We start from the raw sequence: 21,624 nt of genomic DNA, 5'->3' as shown, positions 1-21,624 counted from the left end.
TCCCAGTTTAGTTCAAATACCAATATACAGAGACTTTGTTTTGTCTAATAAAATTTACTAAAAATCTGTGAGAATACATAACTAAACCCAGAGTTTATCCACTACACTCTACCCATTAGTCAACGAAAAATATTAAGACCTAAAAGGCCTGCCTAATGTAGACTGTAGATTAAATGTGGACTGGTTGATTCAAAGTCGTTTCAACTTAACTGGCTCTAGAGAATTCCACTGCTCGCTAAAATCGTTCCAGAGTTCGGTCTGGTCCGGTTTGGCCAGCATCAATATTCTAAGCTCCGTTTCGCCGCTTATTCTATATACCTAACTGTTTATGGTATATATTTGTGTACTTTGCTGCCAGACAAACAGCTTCGCCACAGCTGGTAGCTACAGTTTACCAACACATATCTGTCACTCGATAAATGAGCTTTTTTATTGCTCACCTTGCCTAGGTTTCACTTATTTTGTTTTGCAGTTATCAATTCATCGGCTTTTGTATGTTGATAAGATAAAATAAACCATATATTTTCATACGGTGGACACATTGTGGCGTAACGTCAAAGATCAAAGTACAAGCCTACAGTGAGTCTGATATTTGTTAGAGACTGCAGTCAACAGCAACTACAAATATACGCAAAGTATTACGAAAAGTATTATTTTGTAAGGAAAATAATTCTCTGCTGGTATAGCCGTAGTTTTCTCATATCTTTTCTACGTTCCATGCAAAGAGACTTCATAACAGTCAGCTTAAACCGTCGGAATGATGGAAGCCGATCTATGTGACTCCCTTGTATTCTATCCCGGCTCTGCCCCGGCTGATCGTGTAACTGCAAGCAAACTTTGTAATCTCAGTGTGGGTATGATGCGGCTAAAGAAAATAATTTTGAGAGCTAACACAGTTTCCCAAAAAGTCACCTTATACTAAAGACTCGAACGATTTCTTGGCAAAACATTAAATGTCAAGCGCCAAGTTAACTGACTCTGCTTGACTGGTGCGGCTTAAAGGTGTGCAGCCCGTGAATCTTAGGGGTGTACAACTGCGAGAAAGTTGATGCTTCGCGAAGTAGTTCAAAGCGCTAGCGAAACAGTTGTACAGAAAATTAGAAGAAGGTGAGTCATAGGTTTGTGAACAAACCATTACCTACTGGGAATGAGAAAGAAATAATTTGCGACTTTGTTGGTCGGAACACGATTTCGCAGTTTCTGGTTTAAATTTGGTACTTGTCGGAAATGTTTCTATAAAAACATACCAACAAATATAACAAAAGTAATAATATTAATGGCTTTTTACACATCATCTAATTTTATCTACCGTGTCATCGAGGTGATAAGGTACGAGAATGCGTAATAAAACTAACTACAATTTAAGGCTGGTCTGTTAAAAGATACTCAGTTACGATGCGACTTAGAACCATTCAAGGCTGCTGCTGGCAGCTAGTTTGGATCAGCACTTGGACGGTCCAGTACGCAGTCGCCAAGGACGAAGCGAAGTCGACTTCGTTGAGGGAAGAACTGTTTGTTGACCGACGTCCACGTGAGTTTGCATTCTGCTCCTTTAGTTTTGTGTTCTGGCAACTTGAATCTTATCTTACTTCAACTTCGCTTTAGCGCCGAGTGAGGACGCTGTACACAAGCTTATCGCGCAAGAGTTGCCATCACTGCCGCTGGATTTTATGAAACGACATCGCAACGATAATCTTCGTCTTAACGACAGCTGTGCGCCATATCCCGAGTTGATGCAACTACAATACCACAATAATTATTGGCAAGTACATCGCAGCGAACCGTTGACTTTCTACCTCTTTGGCGCTTATTATGACAACCGGACAGCTGTGGTAGACCGGGAAGGCGCGGCGCTGGTGCGCATACTCACTACGACTAATGTGATTGACATTGACCTTAAAGACTATCCTCCCAGTTATTGCCAGTTGTGGTATGAAGAGCACAGTGTGCCGTTCATTGTGCCGGTGCGCGAGTACCGTGAAATCTGGTACAAGGCATGGGCTGATAGTCCTGAGCTATATTTTCCCAAATTCGTTGAGTGCGCATTGCCGACAGAAGTACAACATTTAGTGCCGAAAACTGTTTCGTTAGTGGCGTCGGAGTGTGCGCGCGCCACAAACAATCTGCGTGTGATCTATGAACCGCCAGTAAATCAAACTCAACGTGGCTTCGCTGTTTGTTCGACGGGTCTCTTTAATCCATATCGAGATAACTCGGTGCGTTTGGTTGAATGGTTGGAGCTTTTACGGCTATTGGGTGCCGAACATGTAACATTACCTACGTTCGGGATACATCCGAATGCCACAAAAGTGCTGCGACACTACGAAGCTGAAGGTTTTGTTTCAGCACCGGGTATATCACTAACACGCGGCGAACCAGCCTTGCCACACTTCAGTTATGAGGCGATAAAAGCTTGGTATAACAATCATTGCGTCAATGAGCTGATACCATTGAACGATTGCTTTTATCGCAATATGTACAAGTATGATTATGTAGTTATAAAGGATGTGGATGAGGTGATCATGCCCGTGGGCACACATCGTAGCTGGTCAGACGTGGCACAAGCCGGTGAGGCCGACTCAGGCGCTGATGACTGTGCAGATGGCGCGACCGCACTATGCTTTCGTAATGTCTACTTTCCAGCTTATCCGGAACGCAAACCGTTTAGCGATGCTGTGCCACAATATATGTACATGATGCAACATGTGGCACGCGTGGCCGACCATCTGGAGCCAGGTTTGGCTACGAAATGCTTTCACAACACACGTTATGTAACCGGTGTACACAATCATTATCCAATGAATTGGGCAGGTGGTTGTGGCATCCTAGCCGTCAACGAGTCCATAGGCCAAATGCAACACTACCGTGAACCTGACATACCTGAGACGCTAGAGAATCCCGTCATAGATGATCTGATTTGGCGTTATAAGGAGCCATTAGTGGAGCGAATGCAAGCCGTATTGCGGCAACTGGGATTTCTTAGGTGGGTGCCAAGTACACCAGAGTCTGTGGTGGAGGATAAACGAGTAGAAGCCACGAGCAGTCAATCAGTGGGGAAAGTCGAGTCTACAATGGGTTCCAAGGAATTGGATTCAGTTGAAATAACCCAATCGCCAAGCTTAGCTGAACATATTGAACTTTGATTTGATTTGAAGTTGACTCTAGTTGTTGTAGTGCTTAGATATATGTACATAATTCTAAGACTTGGAACGAGATTCCAAAAACAACGATGAGACAATAAAGCAATTTTAGTGATTCATGTCTACTGTGGGGTCTCGCATATATTTGGAATGCATTATATTCATCTCTGGAATTGCGACTATGTTGGTATAGTTTCTAAAGTATGGTATAGTTGAGCTACCAAAAGACTGTTTCTGGAAGAACTTTATTAAAGAGTTTGTTAGGAAGTTGTTATGTATTTAGGATTACGTATCAGTACTTTGATTATGAACATGAATCTTCTTCTTTATTGACGTTGACACCGCTCACGCGCTTATAGCCGAGTTTAGAACAGCGCGCCAGTCGTTCTTCCTTTTCGCTGTTTGGCGCCATTTGGAGATTCCAAGTGTAGCCAGGTCCTTCTCTACCAGGTTCTTCAAAGGGAATGGAGGTCTTTCTCATAGCTGGGGTATTTTCATCCATTTCGTCCTTCCATCAACTGCGGTATTCACCCTTGGCAATGCGTATAGGGTCATAAATCTTGTGCAGAACCTTTTCCTCGAAAACCAATATTAGTTTGAGAATAAGTATGAGTATAATTGTGAATATGAGTGTGGGTATGAGTATAAATACAGATTATAAACACAAATATAGTATAAATATAGGCATCCGTGTGAGTTTAAGTACATTATTATAGTTATAATAATAATATATTAAAAAATAAAACCGAAAGTATTGCACCAAGCACTCACTTAATGCACTCAAATCACATAAAAAGTGCCATAAAAATATAAGCAGTGAAAACTTATCGCTTCAACAAATGTTGAAAAATCATAAGATTTTATAAACATATGTATGAGTATGTAGGTTTGTATGTACTTATATGAATTGTGTACCTTTGGGGAAAAAGGCTGGCACATAAAGCTCGCGCACAATGCGCGGAATGGCTGCGTTTATGTGTCTACATTTGCTGGCAGTATATTTGATTTTCCACTTCACCAAGCGCATGAGTACATGTGAGTATATGAATGCTGAAAACGTGTGTTTGTTTGTGCTGTGTATGTGTGTATGCCATTTTATGACACGCGAACACACCAAATGGACACAAATTGCAAGAATGTTGCCACTGCTTCTCACCCACCCACGCTTTTTGGCACACTCCTCGCGCCTTCACATGCGTGCCTGCGAATCGCCAAGCGGCTGTGTGACCGCACGACCCAAACAAGCAGCCGACCGACAGCTAACGTCATTTACACATGTAAGACACAGTCATCAACAGAAGAACAGAGCAACAACAGCAATGCGCGTGGCTAAGAGAAGAGGATAAGGCGTTGTGGTGGAAAGCTGCGCGCGTCTGTGTGACTGAGTGTGCGGCGCGAAAGGTGATTGTGTGGCAGCGAGTGAAATATGTTGGCCAAGAAACGTGACCGACATGGCTAAACGCGGGCACGTGGTACGTATGGAGGCGCGAACAGGAGGCAGAGAGGCAGAGTGAAAACGACAGTCGTCGAAAATATGGTGCGAATAAGAGGAAAAGTGCAAAATGAAATAAACTAAAAATTACGGTAAATGTAGTTTGTTGCAAGGAAATATGAAGGGAGTGCAAATATTGACAAACTCATTTAGCAGAAAGTTCTAAAAGGAATAACAGTAAATATGTGAAAAATATCGAAGTAAAAAAATATCAAAACACACACTAAAATTTTATAATAAAAAACAATTCCAGCTTTGCTGGAAGTAAATACCAGCGTCAGTTGCGTGAAGTACGCCGTAACGGTACTGCTGTATACCCGCTGGGTCACACATGCGTGTGCTTGCATGCTTGTAAGTGTGCGTCGTGCGCCGCATGTTGCACGTAGTAACTTAGTGCAGGTCAGTTGAGTGTTCAGCGTCATAAATTTCATCGCATGTCAGTGGCAGTTACTCAGTAACAACTATGTTTGCGTTCGTGTTCGTGTTGTACGAGACGTATACGTAACCGACACAATTGGTAAATATTTTGGTTGGGATTTTGCGCTGTGTTGGCTGGACTTAATCAAGAGTTATGCGCCAACATTTGCACTGAGTGTTGTTGTAGATTTGCCGCTACCGCGGGTTAATCGCGGAGTCGTAATGAGATGTTTAAAGATTACATTTACGCATCACTGAATTCCAGTTGGTCAGTTAAAATAAAACTGATTGTTTTTTCAACGGAAGTATTTTGTAAATTTTCATAATGATTAGCGTGGCATCGTATGATTTCTGCAAATTTCTTTACTTACTTGCAGGTTTTGCTCTTTGTGGGCCTAAAACTCCTAATAAATAACATTACTTGCTGTTTCGAATACTTCAATGCATTCCGTTTCGAATATTCCAATTCGTTCCCCATGAATTATTGATGTTATTTTGCACAGTTCTCATTTTCTTTCAAATATTCGAAGTCGCTCTTGTTTTTTCGAATATTCCAATTCGTTCCGTACGATTTTTGATATTAATTTACGCCGTCATTCATTCCGTGTCGAACATTTCAATTTGTTCTTGCTGTTTCGAATATTCCCATTCATTCCGTTTCAAATATTCCAATGCGTTCCTTATTTAATTGGATTTTTAATTAAATTACGTTTCGAACATTCCAATTCTCAATATTCCCATTCGCTTCGTTTCGAATATTCCAATTCGTTTCGCATGATTTTTTGATATTAATTTCTTACGTCATTCATTCCGTTTCAATTATTTTAATTTGTTTCGCATAATTCTTCGACATTTTTTGCTCCAGTCTTATAAAGCATGGCCTCTGCACCTCGAATTCCACACATAGTTGGCAGAGTTCTTTTGATCTAAGCAATCAGGGTCAACTAAGTTCTGTTTCACAGCCCCAGTGCGTCAAAAATACTATTTCGGCACCATTTGCTTTTTAGCTCTCTTCAGCCCCCGCACTTGCTTGGAGTTCTGCACGCCGCCATTCCGTTTACTGCCCACAGGGTTTGAAGTGAGATCCATAGATGATCTATTATATTCTATTTCAATGTTCGTACTATAAAATCTTCTTGACTTCGCAAGTAATATAATTTAATATTAAATCCCTTGCTTTTACGACGTGTGCTTTGCATTTCGGTAAATAATATTATTCCTAGCAATAAAGTGCCGTGAGTCACACACCTTGACAGCAATCCCCAAGCCGTTTACTTGCTCAGCTTATAAAGTGATTTTCTTGTTGCTTGTCTACTTACATTTGCCTGATTTCAATTTCACTCCCAGTTGCTGCTGTCGCACACTCTCTTCCTCTACGCGTTCGCTCGACGTCCTCATTCCTCATCCCACCTTTCATTTTGTTTCGTTCGTCGCTTTTTATAGCGATTTTTTCGCATTTGTTTTTACTTCTTGCTAAATTGCCAACAATAAACAGTGACAGCAACAATTGTTGGCGGTTGGCGAATGGCTTGTGGCAAGCAAACATGGAGGCATATCATGAAATGTGAATGTGTCCGTGTGTAACTTACATGTGTAGGCATGTGTATGAGTTGCTTCTGCTCGTCGCGTGCGAAAAAAAGCGCGGTGGCATATCGTCGGCGGCGCGTAAAAAATAAGAAACGTGTGAACAACATGTAGAACAACAGCAGCAATAACTTCGACACGCGCATCATTACAGTCAGCAGCGTTTTTGCTTTTATTATTGCTGCCGTCGTCATCATCAGCATCATCATCATTATCCTTATATTCGTTAGCATAATAGTGCTGCTCATCAGCGTCATCAGCATAAACAACAATTTTGCATGCGGGAAGTGCTAAACGCAGAGCTGTTAGTAAAACTCACGAAGAAAGGAGTCAATGTGGCTAAAAAAACGAAAGGAAAAGCTTCATGTGAAAGTTACAGCCGAGGTTTGATTAATGGAACCGTCATGTATCGATTTGGACTACAGACGCAACTCTTAAATCATGTCAGAAACTAACTCTTTAGGAGGCAAGAAGAACATACTCAACTGGTGGACTGTATCAAGACCGATTCGTTGACGGGCGATCCTAACAGAGATATCGCTTAGACAGCTTAGAACTATGGCTCGTTGTGATACCTAAACAGCTGCTATAAAATGGATAATCAGACCCAAATCATACCTACCACAAATTTGTTGAGACCTCGAATGTTAGTTTCGGCTAAGTCTTCTGGTTTGCCGAAGCTTAGACTAATGAGATGTTTCAGCCTGAGTCTTGCAACGGCTGGACAATGGAGCAGAAAGTGCTTCGATAATTTCACCTCAACTCCATACAACTTTCACAGCTAGCGTCCGACAAGATTTTTAGCATTACCGCATGAATGAGAGCAAGTACTTCAGTAGGCAAAAATGATCTCACAGTCGAACGGAAGCTGATGGTCGACCTGCGCCCACTAAGCGTGCTCTGTAGTTATAAGAGCACAATGTTTTCACAAATTGGCTACTGAAGGTGTCATTAGACTGGGATATAGATGTCTTCCTTAGACATTAGGTTTCTTCTTAAAGTTTGCTGTAAGCAAGCGAGCGGCCTCTCATCAGGATTACTCTAATATTATGAGTTTTTGTACAGAGACTAGGTAGCTGAGCTAATATGAGTCAAAAAGTGAGAGCCTTAGTGGTATTTTGGGAACAATTTGCATAACGTATTTATATTTTTCGAAACGGCTTTAAGCTTTAGCTTTATCTCACCACCCTAACAACTTTTACTTCAATTTTTCAATTTAACGCCAGCTAAAGTGTGACTCGGATGGTGTGCTTAGTAGCGAGCGAGTGTCTTAAATGTTGCGCCTCACATGGTGGGACGGTCTGCTTGGTTTCGTTGTGTTGTGCTGATAGTTACGAAATCCAAATAAACCGTAAAGCTCGAAAGGCGCTCGATGATGCGTTTGATTAAGCAGATAAGCGCTAAAGAAGTGCCGGTGTGGCTAAGAGATATTCGCTATCAAGGAATTGAAGTAACCAAATCGAATTTGTATGAAAATGAACACTGGCATGGGTGCGAAGACTCAAAAGTACGTAGAAAGATGTGACGGGAGAAGCCACAACTAGCGTCCTTGTAGCTGTCATGATATGCGCCTAAGCTTCAACCCCAATCCCTTTTAAGTCTGTTGGTTGCAAATATTTTCTTTCTTTCTACTACTATCTTTCTTTGGTTATCTCCGACGTTGGTTTCGCATGCTCAACGCATCAAAGGCACGCGCAAGTAAATCGCATAAATTGTTCACACACGACTGCTTGGGGTTTCGTTGTATTTGCTCCATCTGTCATTCGCTTGAATATCTAATCTCTCTCAATAATAATAACACAATGCGAATGGCGTGAAGACTGACGAGTTTATTTAAATGATTTGGCTGAGAGAAGGCGGGCTATCCTAAGCGATAGCTTTTCGATGTCTTTAAGACAAGTAGTGTTAAAAATTGAGGTCTTCTCTTTGCAGGTGGAAACTGTTTGTAACAGCATCAGTCGGGTTTGAGCTATAGGTTTCGACGTAAAACCTTTCAGTACCGTCTAATCTGATATTTTTGTTGTTTCGTGCATCTTTAGTAACTATTTGAAACTATTTCTAACATGTCAGAAGACCGTGGATGCCTTAATGAGCCTCTTAGTTACTATAAGACTGTGCTAACTTTAGAACTTATTCTGAAGAACTAGTTAGTGTTCATCTCCTTATTCTTATATATTCTGTTCGGGCTTCTATAACTCTCGATATCAATGACTTCGCCTACTCAACAATTTTACTGTACTAGTAGTTAGAGCTCGTTGAGATCCTCATAAGAGCCAAACCCTTGGCTACCCAGAAGATACTTGGTTTAGGACCGGAAGTCGTGAGCTGCTTGAACCATATGCAAAATAATCGTTTTTGGCCACTCCCAAGTGAATGACGCTCAGAGAACTTTCCTCATGAATTTTTACAGATGGTTCCATCCTTCGAACACATCATCCATCCTGAAAACACTCAAACTCTGATAGTATTCGACGCCGTACCCACCAGGGGAAGCAGAGGATGAGAAAGACCTCCACTTCGTTGGAAAGACCAGATGGAGAAGGAACTGGCTACAGTTGAAATCTCCAATTGGTGTTAAGCGTTGGAAAGGAAGAACGACTAGTGTCTACGCCAATAAAGAAGAAGAAGCTGGAAATATTGTCGTTACAATAGTGTCTTGAAATCAGTGATAGTTCCGCTTAAGCCGCACTTTCCTCTTTAATGAAGGACTGTCATAGTCAGTCTTGGAATACGTGATCCTCGTACCCAGAGATCTCAACGCGCTCATTCTCCAACGAATTCAGCTGACGGGATATAGTCTTTGACCCAAAGAACAGCACAACGATCTCCCTTCTCCCAAACCGTGCCAAGTTCACTCAAAGCTTTTGTCTTGCTGCTGAGTTGGCAAGAGCCAACGGAGCTCGATCCGTAGTGTGAAGGACGGGTTACCTCATATTCATTGGCCTTGCACATCAACGCTGCATTTGGAAGCGCTGATATTATCCAACAATTGCTGCACAGTGTTACTATTGTGTGGCGCTTGTGAGTCGCCGTCGACGAGGAATTTAAATCCTTTCATGCGAATTGAGACAATGAAAGCAAACTAGGGAAAGTGAGCGGTGAAAGTGTCAGTTGCTATTGTTTGACGCTGGGTAATATATATATGCGTTTGTGAGCGTGTCGCTCAAGCGCTGACTTAGCAAGCCACCGTGCAATAAAGAGAGCAATTGCTCCGTTGGGGTCCTGAAAGCATATTTTTCCACAAACCGTTCGAGCAACAGCGGCTGCCGGGCGATTGACGGAGCGTGTGTGGGTGGAATTCTAAAGCGCTGCGGCGCTAAGTGAGTGCAAGTGCGAGAAATTGAAAATTTTCTAAGCCACTTAGCGCACTTCAGCAACAGTAAAGCCAGTAAATCAACACTCGACTGCGACTAGTATGTTGCTCATACGGCACGGTGTGCCAGCAGCCAGCCAAGCAAACGAAAAAGGCACACAAATTTACTAGTTGGCTGGTGCAAACGCCTGGCGCCCAATGCTCGCACCGTAATTTGAGGTCAAAGTTAGGCTTGCCATTTCGTTGTACGCCTCGCCTATTGTTGCCAATACTTTGTGGCCGGCGGCGATAGCGTGCCAAAAGTGAATTTGGTTTATTTGCTCGCATACGCTGTTGGCTTACGCCGTTTATTGCATGGCGGCAAAACAACAAAAAACAGCGCAGCACAATCCCCTGCAACGCCCGTGAAGCTAAGTAAATATTTCAGCGTTCGCATGCAGTCGCTACCGTTATTTATTTACAAGTTTTGGCCAGCGCCACGCTTTTAGCAGGCATATGTTGCGCTGACTGCGTGTCGCCGTTTGTTTCTTCTGACGTTTAACATTTAATGGCCGCTAAAGTCAACAGTAAACAATTGTAAATTTGCTGCGCTCGCTGTCAACCAGCCAGTTTGTGGTGAAAGTGTATGGTGAAAAAACAAGCAAGCTCATTTTGGCGCTGGCAAAGTGATGAGCGCACAAAAACACATATGGTCACATGCAGCTCATGCACATATATGTATGTATGAATATGTAGTTGAATATGCATACATACATACATACATATATGTCCGCTGGAAAAAGTGTGCCATATTTGCCCAGCTGTCGCTTGACAAAAAGTAGCGCGTTTCCTGTGGCAAGCGTTTATGACCTCACGATGACGCTTTGCAATTGGCAACGCTTACGCAGAAAAAAAGGCTGAACAGATCTTGTTTATAACCAATAATGTCTAAATTATTGCATGGGACAGCTGCCAGAAATTGTGTTTACTTGTGCTGTGAAGAAGTGGATGGAGTTATGGAAAAAGTACCGCATTAGACCTAATCCCCTGGAATAAGTGCAACAGACCTACATATATGCTGGGTATTACGGGCACAATGAAAACTAAGTCAACTGATATATATGCATATAGTTACGAGTGCAAGTGAAGTATGAGGTAATGCATACGGCCAGTTGGTTCATGATTTTAGGCTATTATAGTCAAACTCGGCGTGGCATGATACCGTACTCGTCCTTGTTAATAAAATCGTGCTAACTTGACAATGCGGCCAAGAATGGCAGAGCCATGAGGAAGTTAAAACAGTGTTTCCATTCCCCAATGTAGAAGAGTGAATCAATGTTTCTCTGATCGACAGTTCGACAGAAGGTAGCTTAAAACTAAATAACTACAATTCAGTCTTTCAGGCAGAAATTTTAGTTTTTATAATTTTAGTTTTTAATTTCTTTAAATTTTTTTTTTTAATTTTTTTTTAAATTTTTTTTTTTAATTTTTTTTAATTTTTTTAAATTTTTTTTTTAATTTAAAAATTTTTTTTTTTAAGTTTTTAAACATGCATTGTAAGTTGTAATTATAGAAAAATTTAAAATATTTTATGCTTCAACTTTTATTTTTTTGTTCTTGTTTTCATTTCTTTTCCAAACTTTCTACTTCATTACTAACTGCTCCGTATTTTCTCTTTTTCATTTCAGCAAATTAATTAAATTTCTCGCGCGCTGCCCAAACAAACAGCAAACAATAGAAATGACACTCTTTTGCGCAAGCGACCCAAGCAGCTACAACAACAACACCCAGTGCCCAAAATGCAGTAAGTATTTATTTAGCGAAATTAAATTAGAAGGCCTAATACAATAGGCAACAATGTAATGACATCCACAAAAGAACAAAAACAAAAAAGTGTGAAACAAATTTCGACTAGCATTAAAAGTAGCGAAAAATTACGCAAAAGAAAGCGTAAAAATACAATGAAACTCACAAAACGAAGCGAAAGCAAGGCACAAGGCAGCGTTAATGAAAGGAAAACAATGACGGAAATTGGGTCGGCAAGAGGATAAAAAAATTACAACAAAAAGAAATTTCATTACATTTATTTGCTAGGCACAATGCAATTAAAGGCGACAAAAATTATAAGAAAACAATGAGAAAGCTCAGAATACAAAGAAAGTGCAGGAGCGTTTCAATTTGAACTAGTTTAAGTAAAGGAAATAGAAATGGAAGCCTCTTCAATAGTTTGAATGGAAACTTTTAGGATTTTCAAATATTGATCAAAATTTTTTAAAACAAAAAAATATTTTTTTAGAATATTTTTAAAACAAAAGAATTAATTTCTGATTTTTAAAATATGTTTTTTGAAAACAAAATTGTCTACATTTTTCTTTTTTTTTGCTATTTAATTTTTTTTTTAATTTTAGAATTTTTTTAAAGCTTTTCCTTTGATTTTTTTAATTTTTAGTTATTCATATTTTTTTGCTTTTAACCAATTATGACAGGTTTTTATACATTTTTATTTTTTCTAATTTCATAATTTTTAATTTTTTTTCTAATATTTCTTATTTGTTATCTTTTTTTGTATTTTGTTTAAATTTATTTTCTTCATTTTTTTAATTTCATAATTTTTCAATTTAATTTTTATTTTTTAAGTTTTTTGACATTGTCAATGTTTTTTTTTATTTTTTTAAATTTATTTTCATCATTTTTTCAATTGTTTTTTTTTTTAATTTCATAATTTTTCAATTAATTTTTAACTTTTTTGACATTGTCAATTTTTTTTATTATTTATTTTTTTAAATATGTTTTTTAATTTTTTCGATTTTTTTTTAAATTTCATAACTTTCAATTTTATTTTTAATTTTTTTTTAACCTTTTTTGGAATTGACAATTTGTTTTTTGATTTTGTTTTTATTATTTCCTTAAATTTTACAACTTTTTTAGTTCTCTAATTGTTTTTTTTTTCAATTTTCTTTTATTTTTATCCATTTTTTATAATTTTAAAAAATCTTATAAGTTTTTCTTAATTTTTGAAAATTTTTATTGTATTTTTAAAGATCGTTTTTATTTTTTCTAAATTTTGTTTTGCTTAATTTTATGTTGTTGTTTTTAATTTTTTTATTTTCTACAATCTTATTTTAATATTTTTAATTTTTATTTTTTAACCGTTTGATTTTTTTTGATTTTTTTATGGTTGTTATTATTATCTTTACCTTTAAATTTTTTTCCAATTCTTTTTATTATATTTTCTAACCTTTTTTTTTAATTTTTGTTTTAATTTTTATCTTTTAACATTTTTTAAAACTGTCAATTTTTTTCAAATAATTTTCTTATTTTTTTTAATGTATTTTTTTTAACTTTTTTATTTATTAATTAAAAATTTTTTTTTTAATTTTTGTACTTTTTTCAATTCTTTAGTTTGTTTAATTCTTCATTTATTTTTAACCATTTTTGTAATATTTAATATTTTTAAAAATTTTTTTTTGATTTTTTTATTTTTTTTACCGCCATACCTTTTGTCCATTTTTTCTAAATTTTTTTATTTCATTTTTTTTATTATTTTTTTTTATTATTATTTTTATTATTATTTTTTTTTTTTAATTTCTGCTTTGTTGCTTTGCTTTATACTTCCAACCCTGAACCCATTCAGCACAACCGCTGCTAGTTTTTGAACTCAACCCTGAGCGGATGTTGCATGTTGCCAATCGACAAGTCATGCAATCATGCCGCTATTAAAGTGCAGCTATAATTTGCAATAACAAAAATATTATTGTGTGTCATCGGCATTTAAACGCTGATGATCGATGATGATAGTTCTCATTAGCGTTAATTATATAAGTATTCATTACATGCGCGAGTGCTCGTTTGGGTCTGGCTTTGTTTAGTTGTTGCAGTTGTCGGCAGTTTTTGGCGTTAACAATTTTTATAAGTATATATATTTTGTTATTTTTATATAAAAAAATTATACTTAAATTTATTTATATAATTGTATAATTTTTTATAGTTAATTTTTTTTTCATATTTAAAATTTAATTTGTAAAATTTTTTTTTATTATTTTAAAAATGAACTTGACTGAAAAGTTTCAATAAGTTTAAATATTAAAAATATAATTTTTTTTTAATTTTTATTTTCAAGCTAATTGTAATATTAATATTATATTTCAATTTTTTTTTAACAATTTAGTTATTAATTTTTTAATATTTAAATTAAAAGTCATTTGATTTGATTTTTATTTTCTACTGAATGTCAACAAAAATTCATACAATTTAATTTCAGCTTTTATTAATTTTAATTATGCAGAATTTTTTAACCACTTTCAATATTTTTTTTAATTAAAATTGTTTACGGAAAATATATAATCAGCGTTTCTTTTGTAAAATAATCATCAAGCAAATAAACTGCAAATATGACGCTTGACAAGCAATTAAATGCGATATGTCTAATTAAGAGCCGTGATTTGTGGCTGCAACTGCAAAAAATCGCTGCAAATTTTTTTCTTTACTGAAATTATATATGAATTTGTTGTTGTCAATCGCCACATGAGCGCCGACCCGCTTTTATTTTATTTATCTCGAGCATTTTGCCGGCCTCCACAACCTCCTTGCTATTTCACACTCTCACTTTTGCCTGCAATCACTTTCGCTCTCTCTCCCCTGCCGTTCGTTTGCTCTTTTGAGACAGAAAACAAAAAAAACTCAATTATTTTGTTCATTCATACGCTGTACAATTAACTCGCAACCATTAATGCTACATTTAATCGCATCAGTGTGGTTAATAATTAATTGTTGCATTATGAGCTGAGTGATAAAAATTAAAGCGTATCAAATGTGGCGTACATGGCGTATGATTAACCTGCGCTGTGCGAGCAATGACTGAGCGGATGTGTGATAAGTGTGTGTGTATAGATAGTGAGCATAGCGTGTTTATTTGAAAACAACAACAATAATAATAAAAAAATGCAAAAACAACAATAAAAAACAACAACAACAGCAAATAGCTATTTGAGCTGCGTTAGCGTGCAAATTATTAAAACCATTCAGCAACTACAGAAAAAATAATAATAACAACAACAACACCAACGACGTATCCTACCATAAAGCAACCACAAAGGCATACACAATTCATGCCGCCACCAACACCACAACACAGCAGCCAACAACAACAACAGTTGCGAAAAAAGCACAACGGCTGAAAAATCATTAAAAAATCTGCGAAAAAATAGGAAAATGTACAAAAGAGTGCAAAAATATTAAAATACAAGCGACTGCATGCTTGTCGATGACGTGCGAAGCTTATTAAAATTTTATTGCGCTGAAAAATGTGTCATAAAAATCGCTAGCATTTATGACAACATATGTACATATGTATATACGAGTGTGCATATACTTATGTATGTGTAAATACTCACATATTTATTTTATATATAAATAGTTCATGCGATATGTCGTGCGGAAAAATATGCAAACACAAAGAAACGGCAGCAGCATTTGACCCAAATTAAAGCGAACATATGCAAATATGTGAATATTAAAGCAAGCGCATACATACATACATATATGTATATTTATATTGTTGTGCATATGTTATTTGATATTTTCATATTTCAAGTCAAAAACAGTGCGTGGGTGTGCTCGAAAGTTGTAAGACTTACTAAAATGCAATGTGTTGTTGAAAAAATTCGTAAAAAAATCATAAAATTATATATACAGTGACACACATGAAAAATAAAACTCAAAGTAGCAAATTTGTTATTCTAAATAATTTATCCGGAAATTGTAGGCTTATATAGTAATCTATGACAAATTTCGTGAAGATAACTCATCAGATAGAAAAAGTTTCCATACAAGGTCATGATTTTGATCGTACAGTTTGTATGACAGCTATATGTTATAGTTGTTCGATCAAAACAATTTCTTCGGATGTTGTAGCAATGCCTTAGATAATAATCTATGTTGAATTTTGTGACGATATCTCATCAAATGGAAAAGTTTTCCATACAAGAATATGATTTTGACTGCACAATTTGTATGACAGCTATATGTTATAGTTGTTCGATCTAAACAATTTATTCGAAAACTGTAGCGCTAGCTTATATAATAATCTATGTCGAATTTCGTAACGATAACTTGGCAAATAAAAAAGTTTTCCATATAAAGGTTTTAATAAAGGAAAAGAGGACAAGTTGGTTTATGTACAGACGAACAAACCGTTTTCCAATTTAACCCACCTTCGCATGCAATGCGACCGCACATGTATTTCTATGACTTGCGTGCACGCAAATATTAAAAAATATTAAATGTAAATAATAGTAAAATTAAAACAATAACAATAAAAGACGGGGCAAACGCCATTGTCTCTTCACTCACACATCACAAATGCTGTCAAATGGAGCGCATCACCGCTTCAGCAGTTTAAACTGCGCTCTGCCATGCCACATTAATGGCCCTGTACTCGCATACAAGAACAAAGCAATAAAGAAGCATTTTTTTTATTAAAATCAGTGCACGCAATGTCTGGCATATTGAGTTAATAGCAATGAAATTGGCGGCCATCAATAGCATGAGCGGCAAATAAACTGTTAAGTGAATGCAATAAGCGAACAGGAGTGGGTTAATAATTTTTTTTAATTTTTTGCAAATAATAAATAAAATAAAAATAACGAACATAATAAAAAATAAAATAATTAAAAATATTTAAAATAATATTAAAAAAAATTCTCAAAAGTGAGAAAATTTTTTTTTTTACAAATAAAAAATTACATAAAAGTACTAAATCATGTTTTTCTGTAATGATTATGAGAAACCTTTTTGCCTTTGAATTTGATTTTAGAATATTTATAAACAAAAAAATTCTCTGAAAAGTTAAAAAAACTTTTTGCTTTCAAAAAAAATTTTAGGTTAATTAAATTACTATAAAAACATATATTTTCAATTTAATTTTATATAACTTAGTTTTTGAATTTTTTTGTAGTAATTTTTTCAAAATATTCTTCATAAAAAAATTTGTTTTTTTTTGTAACATATTTTATATGAATATATACATTTCCATACTTCCTTCTATTTGCTAAAGCAAATTCTATACAAAAATATGTTTGATAATCTAAAAATAATTAAATGCGCACATATCGTGCAAATTAAATTTTATTGGCCATTAATGGCATGCAAGCGTTTATTATCTGTGGAATAAAGAGCCACAAGTGGAGCAATGCCACTGTGTTTTTGCGCTGGTGCGAAAAATTGTGTGCAGTTTGATGCACGCAATCGATGCAATTAAGTTAAAATTGAATGACAAATTATATGACTGATAAATATATATTTTTTTAATTATTATGAGTCTCTTTTTTTATCAAAATATGCTCAATTTTTTAATATTTTCAAGTAATTCTTAGGAAGTTTTTATTTTGAGGTTATGCTGGGCTGGGTATTTTGCACCAAATAGACAGCATAGTTAAGTTGAAAGCATATGCTAATATATTTACGTGGATACATAGGTTCAGCCGATAGTAGAGAGGGGAGTTATAACACCTGGACTGACTTTTGAACCCGAAAGTAACCGAAAGGTAACCTTTTCACCGAGTTCGTCTAGACTCTAGAGCGATGGGAATTAGGTGTATTTTAGAGACTAGTTACTCTAGCACAGATCAATCTGAACAGAACTAGGTCAAAAGATCGGTATCGAGGAGTTAGACGTATTCTCCGACTCATTCAGTCATTTGAGATTTAAGTGTTCAATCCCTCATACATATGAATCTACTATTCTTTGTGACGGGGTTACTAAAAGAAATAAAATAAAGGAAGCATAAATAGCGAAAGAAGTTTTGCAGAGCTAGTGGATTGAATAGTGGATCGAATTTTACTGAGCGAACTTTCGGTATCACTAGAATACAAAAAAGGCATTGGATTTTTTGGGTTGATATCAGACTTTAACCCTTGATTACCACAATATCTGAATAATACCGTTTATGTGTTAAAAAAAAGATTTTGAAAGATTTTGAGTTTCTCAGGTTCACTCAGCGGCATCTAGAAATGTATCCGTACAATTGTGTTTCGTGGTTCGTCGAAACCACCGAATTACCATCGATGGTGATACAACTTTATCCACTTTTTTTTGGATTCCGGTTCTCTGAAAAAAAACCACGCCAAAAATCTCGTCTGTCTTGTACTATAACTGTACTAGCTATGGAATTTCAGCAATTCCTACTTTGTCGTAGACACCGCGATAAGCAGAGCAAACATATAAACAGCGCCAACTAATCAAAGTCAAAGTCAACAAAAATCACTTACAAGCTGACAACGTCGTCTGTCAACAACATTAACAATCGGTTGTCAGCAGTGAAGTAGCAACAAACGAACAACACTTATTATCAGACAAAACAGAGTCGCGCGTTTCTGCCAAACATTAACAAACTGTGCTACACCGTTAACTGCAATCAGCGAGCAGTCGAAATGACAACAACTCAATGAAGGTGCCTTTGTTGTGCGCAGATAAACAAAAATACTTGCACGCGGCGCCGGAAAACATTCGTGCAACAACAGCCTGCAAAGCAAAAAGCGCAGCGAAAGAAGCGTAGCTAAAGAAAGCATTCAAAGATCGCGGAGGGAATCACGTTTATTTGGTTAAAGAAAATAGTAATTCTTGTTAAGCTAACTAGCGTACAACAAAAGCAATAATGAACCCGGCAACTGCAGCGCATGTAGCGACGTGCAACTTGTGCAGCATTTTGCAGCAAGAAGGTTGTTGGGTAAAGCAAGGCCAATTGAGGTTAAGTAAACTGAAAAGAAATTTGTTGATACCCGCTGAGCCCTGCTTTTGTTGATGTTGCACGGTTGGTGTGCGCATTGTAGTTGAGTTTGCAACATTGTTGACTAAGGTCAAGAATTACACGACGCGCTTCGAAGTATGACTTTCGGCAAGTTGTTTCGACGCTGTGAAGTTTAAGCGAAACAAAGACGCAAGTTAAGACTTGTCACCGGAATCGCTGGATATTGCAAAGCCGATGAGCTTTCTAAAGAGGACACTCAGATCACGATTAAAACGGTTTGGGCAAAGGCTGGGCCTCCATTACCCTCTTGCATTATAGCGGTGGATCTCTAGACTTTATGCTCTCAGCAAGTTGTATCTTGCCACAATTTTAATAGTGCGACCTAATCGACCTCTTAACCTAATTTCTCCTACGTAATACTGCACTGCACACTCACCCCTGGCCAACTTTTTTTTATGGAAAAAAGTTGGTTGAAGTCTTAATTCAAGTATTGCAGCGCTTTAGGTAAAGAAGTCCTCAGGTTCGACTTTGAAAATCAAGTATCCATGAAAAGAGAAGAAGTACGGCTAAGTATGTAAGCATTGCAGTATCCTCAATTTAGGCCTCTTTAAATTGGTCTCTAATGAGTTTCTCCTCACAAGACCACCCATTATTATACTTTACTTTCGAAAATTCCACTTGAACTGTAATCATCAACAGTTTTATGCTCTTTAATATTAATGCCTTCCATTTACCTTTCGTTTCAGTGCGCCAACAAGCTATTCATAGTACCGTTATGCTTTAAATGTTTCCAAAAAGTTTTGCCAAGTGATTAATTAAATAACAGCTGCTCCTAAAAGTTGGCTACACAAAATTTACATAAAAAAATATTCCAAAAAATTGTTGTTGTTATGACTTTCGATTTTTGTTGTAAATGTGCTAATAAAAGCGCTGAATTATGGCAACAATTGTAGCAATTTACATTCGTGGCGGAAGTTTGGGTTGAGCGTGGAAGCAGAAGCGAGGAAGGCTGAGAAGTAATGAAGTTCTGTTTCCATAGGCGGACGAACTTTGCTCATTCGCTCTTGATTTGCTGGCTCATTAATAATTTTTGAGGACGGAGAATTAATTGATTTCATAACTAATGTAATTTAGAAGCTCAAGTTGGTTGAGGTTGTGGAGCTTGTGTGGATTTTTAGTAATTAAAAGGGCATTTTCAATTTTGTTTAGAAAGAAAGGCTTGCCAATTATGCTAAGTGCTATGGATCTGTAGAAAATCACCGCCCTCTCAAACGGTTAATAGTATGAGATTAGACCAGAACCAGACCATCGCTTGTTCTAGGCCAGCTGTGAGCGGAGTAGCCGTTTTTAATCGATTCCGGAGCTCAAAGGCAGTCGCCAAAAACTAACCAGATCTTTCGATGATCATCACATTAGGTCTCCGCTAGTTTCTTTCCTTCGAAATTTTCTGGCTATGCTCTTAACTGTAAAACTGAGCAATCTTAAACAATAAAATTTACTAAATGTATCAGGATCTCAACTTCGGTTTGTGGTGTGTTAGTAGAAGCTTTAAGACGACTTCTGAGGTCTGCAAACTTTTAAATACGATGTTAGCCCCAGCATATCTGATAAAAACAGCTCTTTCTGTCTTTCACTCAAAGTATTAGGCCAACTATTAGGAAAAGAGGTTGAATTAAATAGATCTCAAGCGGCGAATTTTTCATATCAATTCATCGAGCAGCGTTATCGATATCATATTTGTTGAGATCACGCAACACCTAGTTCCCCGAGTACGAATCATCGCAATATGTTCATTATATTATACTTCCTTGTTTTGCTGCTTTCTGTTTTTTTTATCTTCTTCCCTCCAGTTTTCCACATATTTTATAATTTTGCATGTCAATCTTGTCGCCACGTAATCGGTGGCAATTTCAGCGACACGCTGCCGTTATGTAAATTGTCAATTGACATGGACCCCGAGGGGAATAAGTGCAAATAAAAATGGAGACACCATAAAAAGCGAAAGCATTGTCAAAAGCAAAAAAAAAGCAGCAGTTTTTGACACGTGACACTGGTTCGTGCTTTGCATGCAACAGCAATTTCGCTGACACATACTCAAACTAACATGTATTGAAGCCAAATCAGTTGAGTATTTTCGCATTACTGCCATCGGCGGAAGCGCAAACTCAAATGATAAGTATTTAGAAAAACCTTCATTGTCGAAAGAAAACAAAAGGAGAAGAGTGTTGGAGGAGAATGTTTAAATTAAAAGAATTCTAAATCGCTTACGTGAAAATGTGGAACCGCACCTACCTATAGAAGACAAAGTCAGACCTCCGAGTGAGCTATTGATATGAAACAGTTACTCACAAAATCCGATTACCAATCAGAGATAATTTCTTCCAATGTAAACAAGGATAGTTGTCTTGGCTAAACGTTAACAAAGGTTGTGAACTTGGCTAAACGTAAACAAAGAGCTCATTGACCTCATAAAATGTAAACAAAAGGGTCAACGATCAAAAATGTAAACAAGAGTTGTTGCCTTGGCAAAATGTAAACAAATAGTTCATTGACCCCATAAAATGTCAAAGAGATTAAGTTACCCCCAATGTAGACAAAGGCCTCTGACTTGACAAAAAGTAAAAGTTTCATTGCCCTTAAATTGTTGACCTGGCTCCCTGCTAGAAACCCTTACCTATCCCTTATCCCTTAGGAAGATTGAAAGCTCTTTGCAATATGTTTATCCAAAACTTTCAAATCGCTGACTCAAATGGTATAGTTTAGGTTCTCGGATTTTCAAACCAACTAGGCGAAAATGCCTTAAGGACCGACGAAATGCAAAAGTGCGAAAGCTCCTGTCGGTGGTGGTCGTTTACGGTTGCGGCAGCAGCTTCACCAGTAGCAACAGATTTCTAAAGAAGTTCTGAATGGAGAAAGAGCCTACCTTAAACAACCTTGGTTGGCATTTCTAAT

The 21,624-nt window shown here is 36.8% G+C and overlaps 1 protein-coding gene and 1 long non-coding RNA gene across 2 annotated transcripts in view; both read left to right on the top strand.

Moving 5' to 3' along the window:
• Positions 1-12,233, top strand: part of LOC125778431 (uncharacterized) — a 77,480-nt gene extending 65,247 nt beyond the window's left edge. The window contains exon 3 of the long non-coding RNA XR_007422689.1: positions 11,614-12,233. This is a non-coding gene — a long non-coding RNA (uncharacterized LOC125778431). The remainder of the gene's footprint in view (positions 1-11,613) is intronic.
• Positions 1,366-3,186, top strand: LOC125778425 (uncharacterized). The gene is made up of 2 exons (XM_049455826.1): positions 1,366-1,531; positions 1,606-3,186. Exons 1-2 carry the CDS (start codon positions 1,396-1,398, stop codon positions 3,141-3,143), a joined length of 1,674 nt encoding a protein of 557 aa, XP_049311783.1. The 5' UTR covers positions 1,366-1,395; the 3' UTR covers positions 3,144-3,186.
• Positions 12,234-21,624: the final 9,391 nt, after the last annotated feature.

The sequence above is a fragment of the Bactrocera dorsalis genome, chromosome 4 (assembly GCF_023373825.1).
Source record: "Bactrocera dorsalis isolate Fly_Bdor chromosome 4, ASM2337382v1, whole genome shotgun sequence".
NCBI classification, from domain to species: Eukaryota; Metazoa; Arthropoda; class Insecta; order Diptera; family Tephritidae; genus Bactrocera; species Bactrocera dorsalis.
The sequence above is the reverse complement of the archived record's forward strand: the minus strand, read 5'-3'. Positions and strand labels throughout refer to the sequence as shown.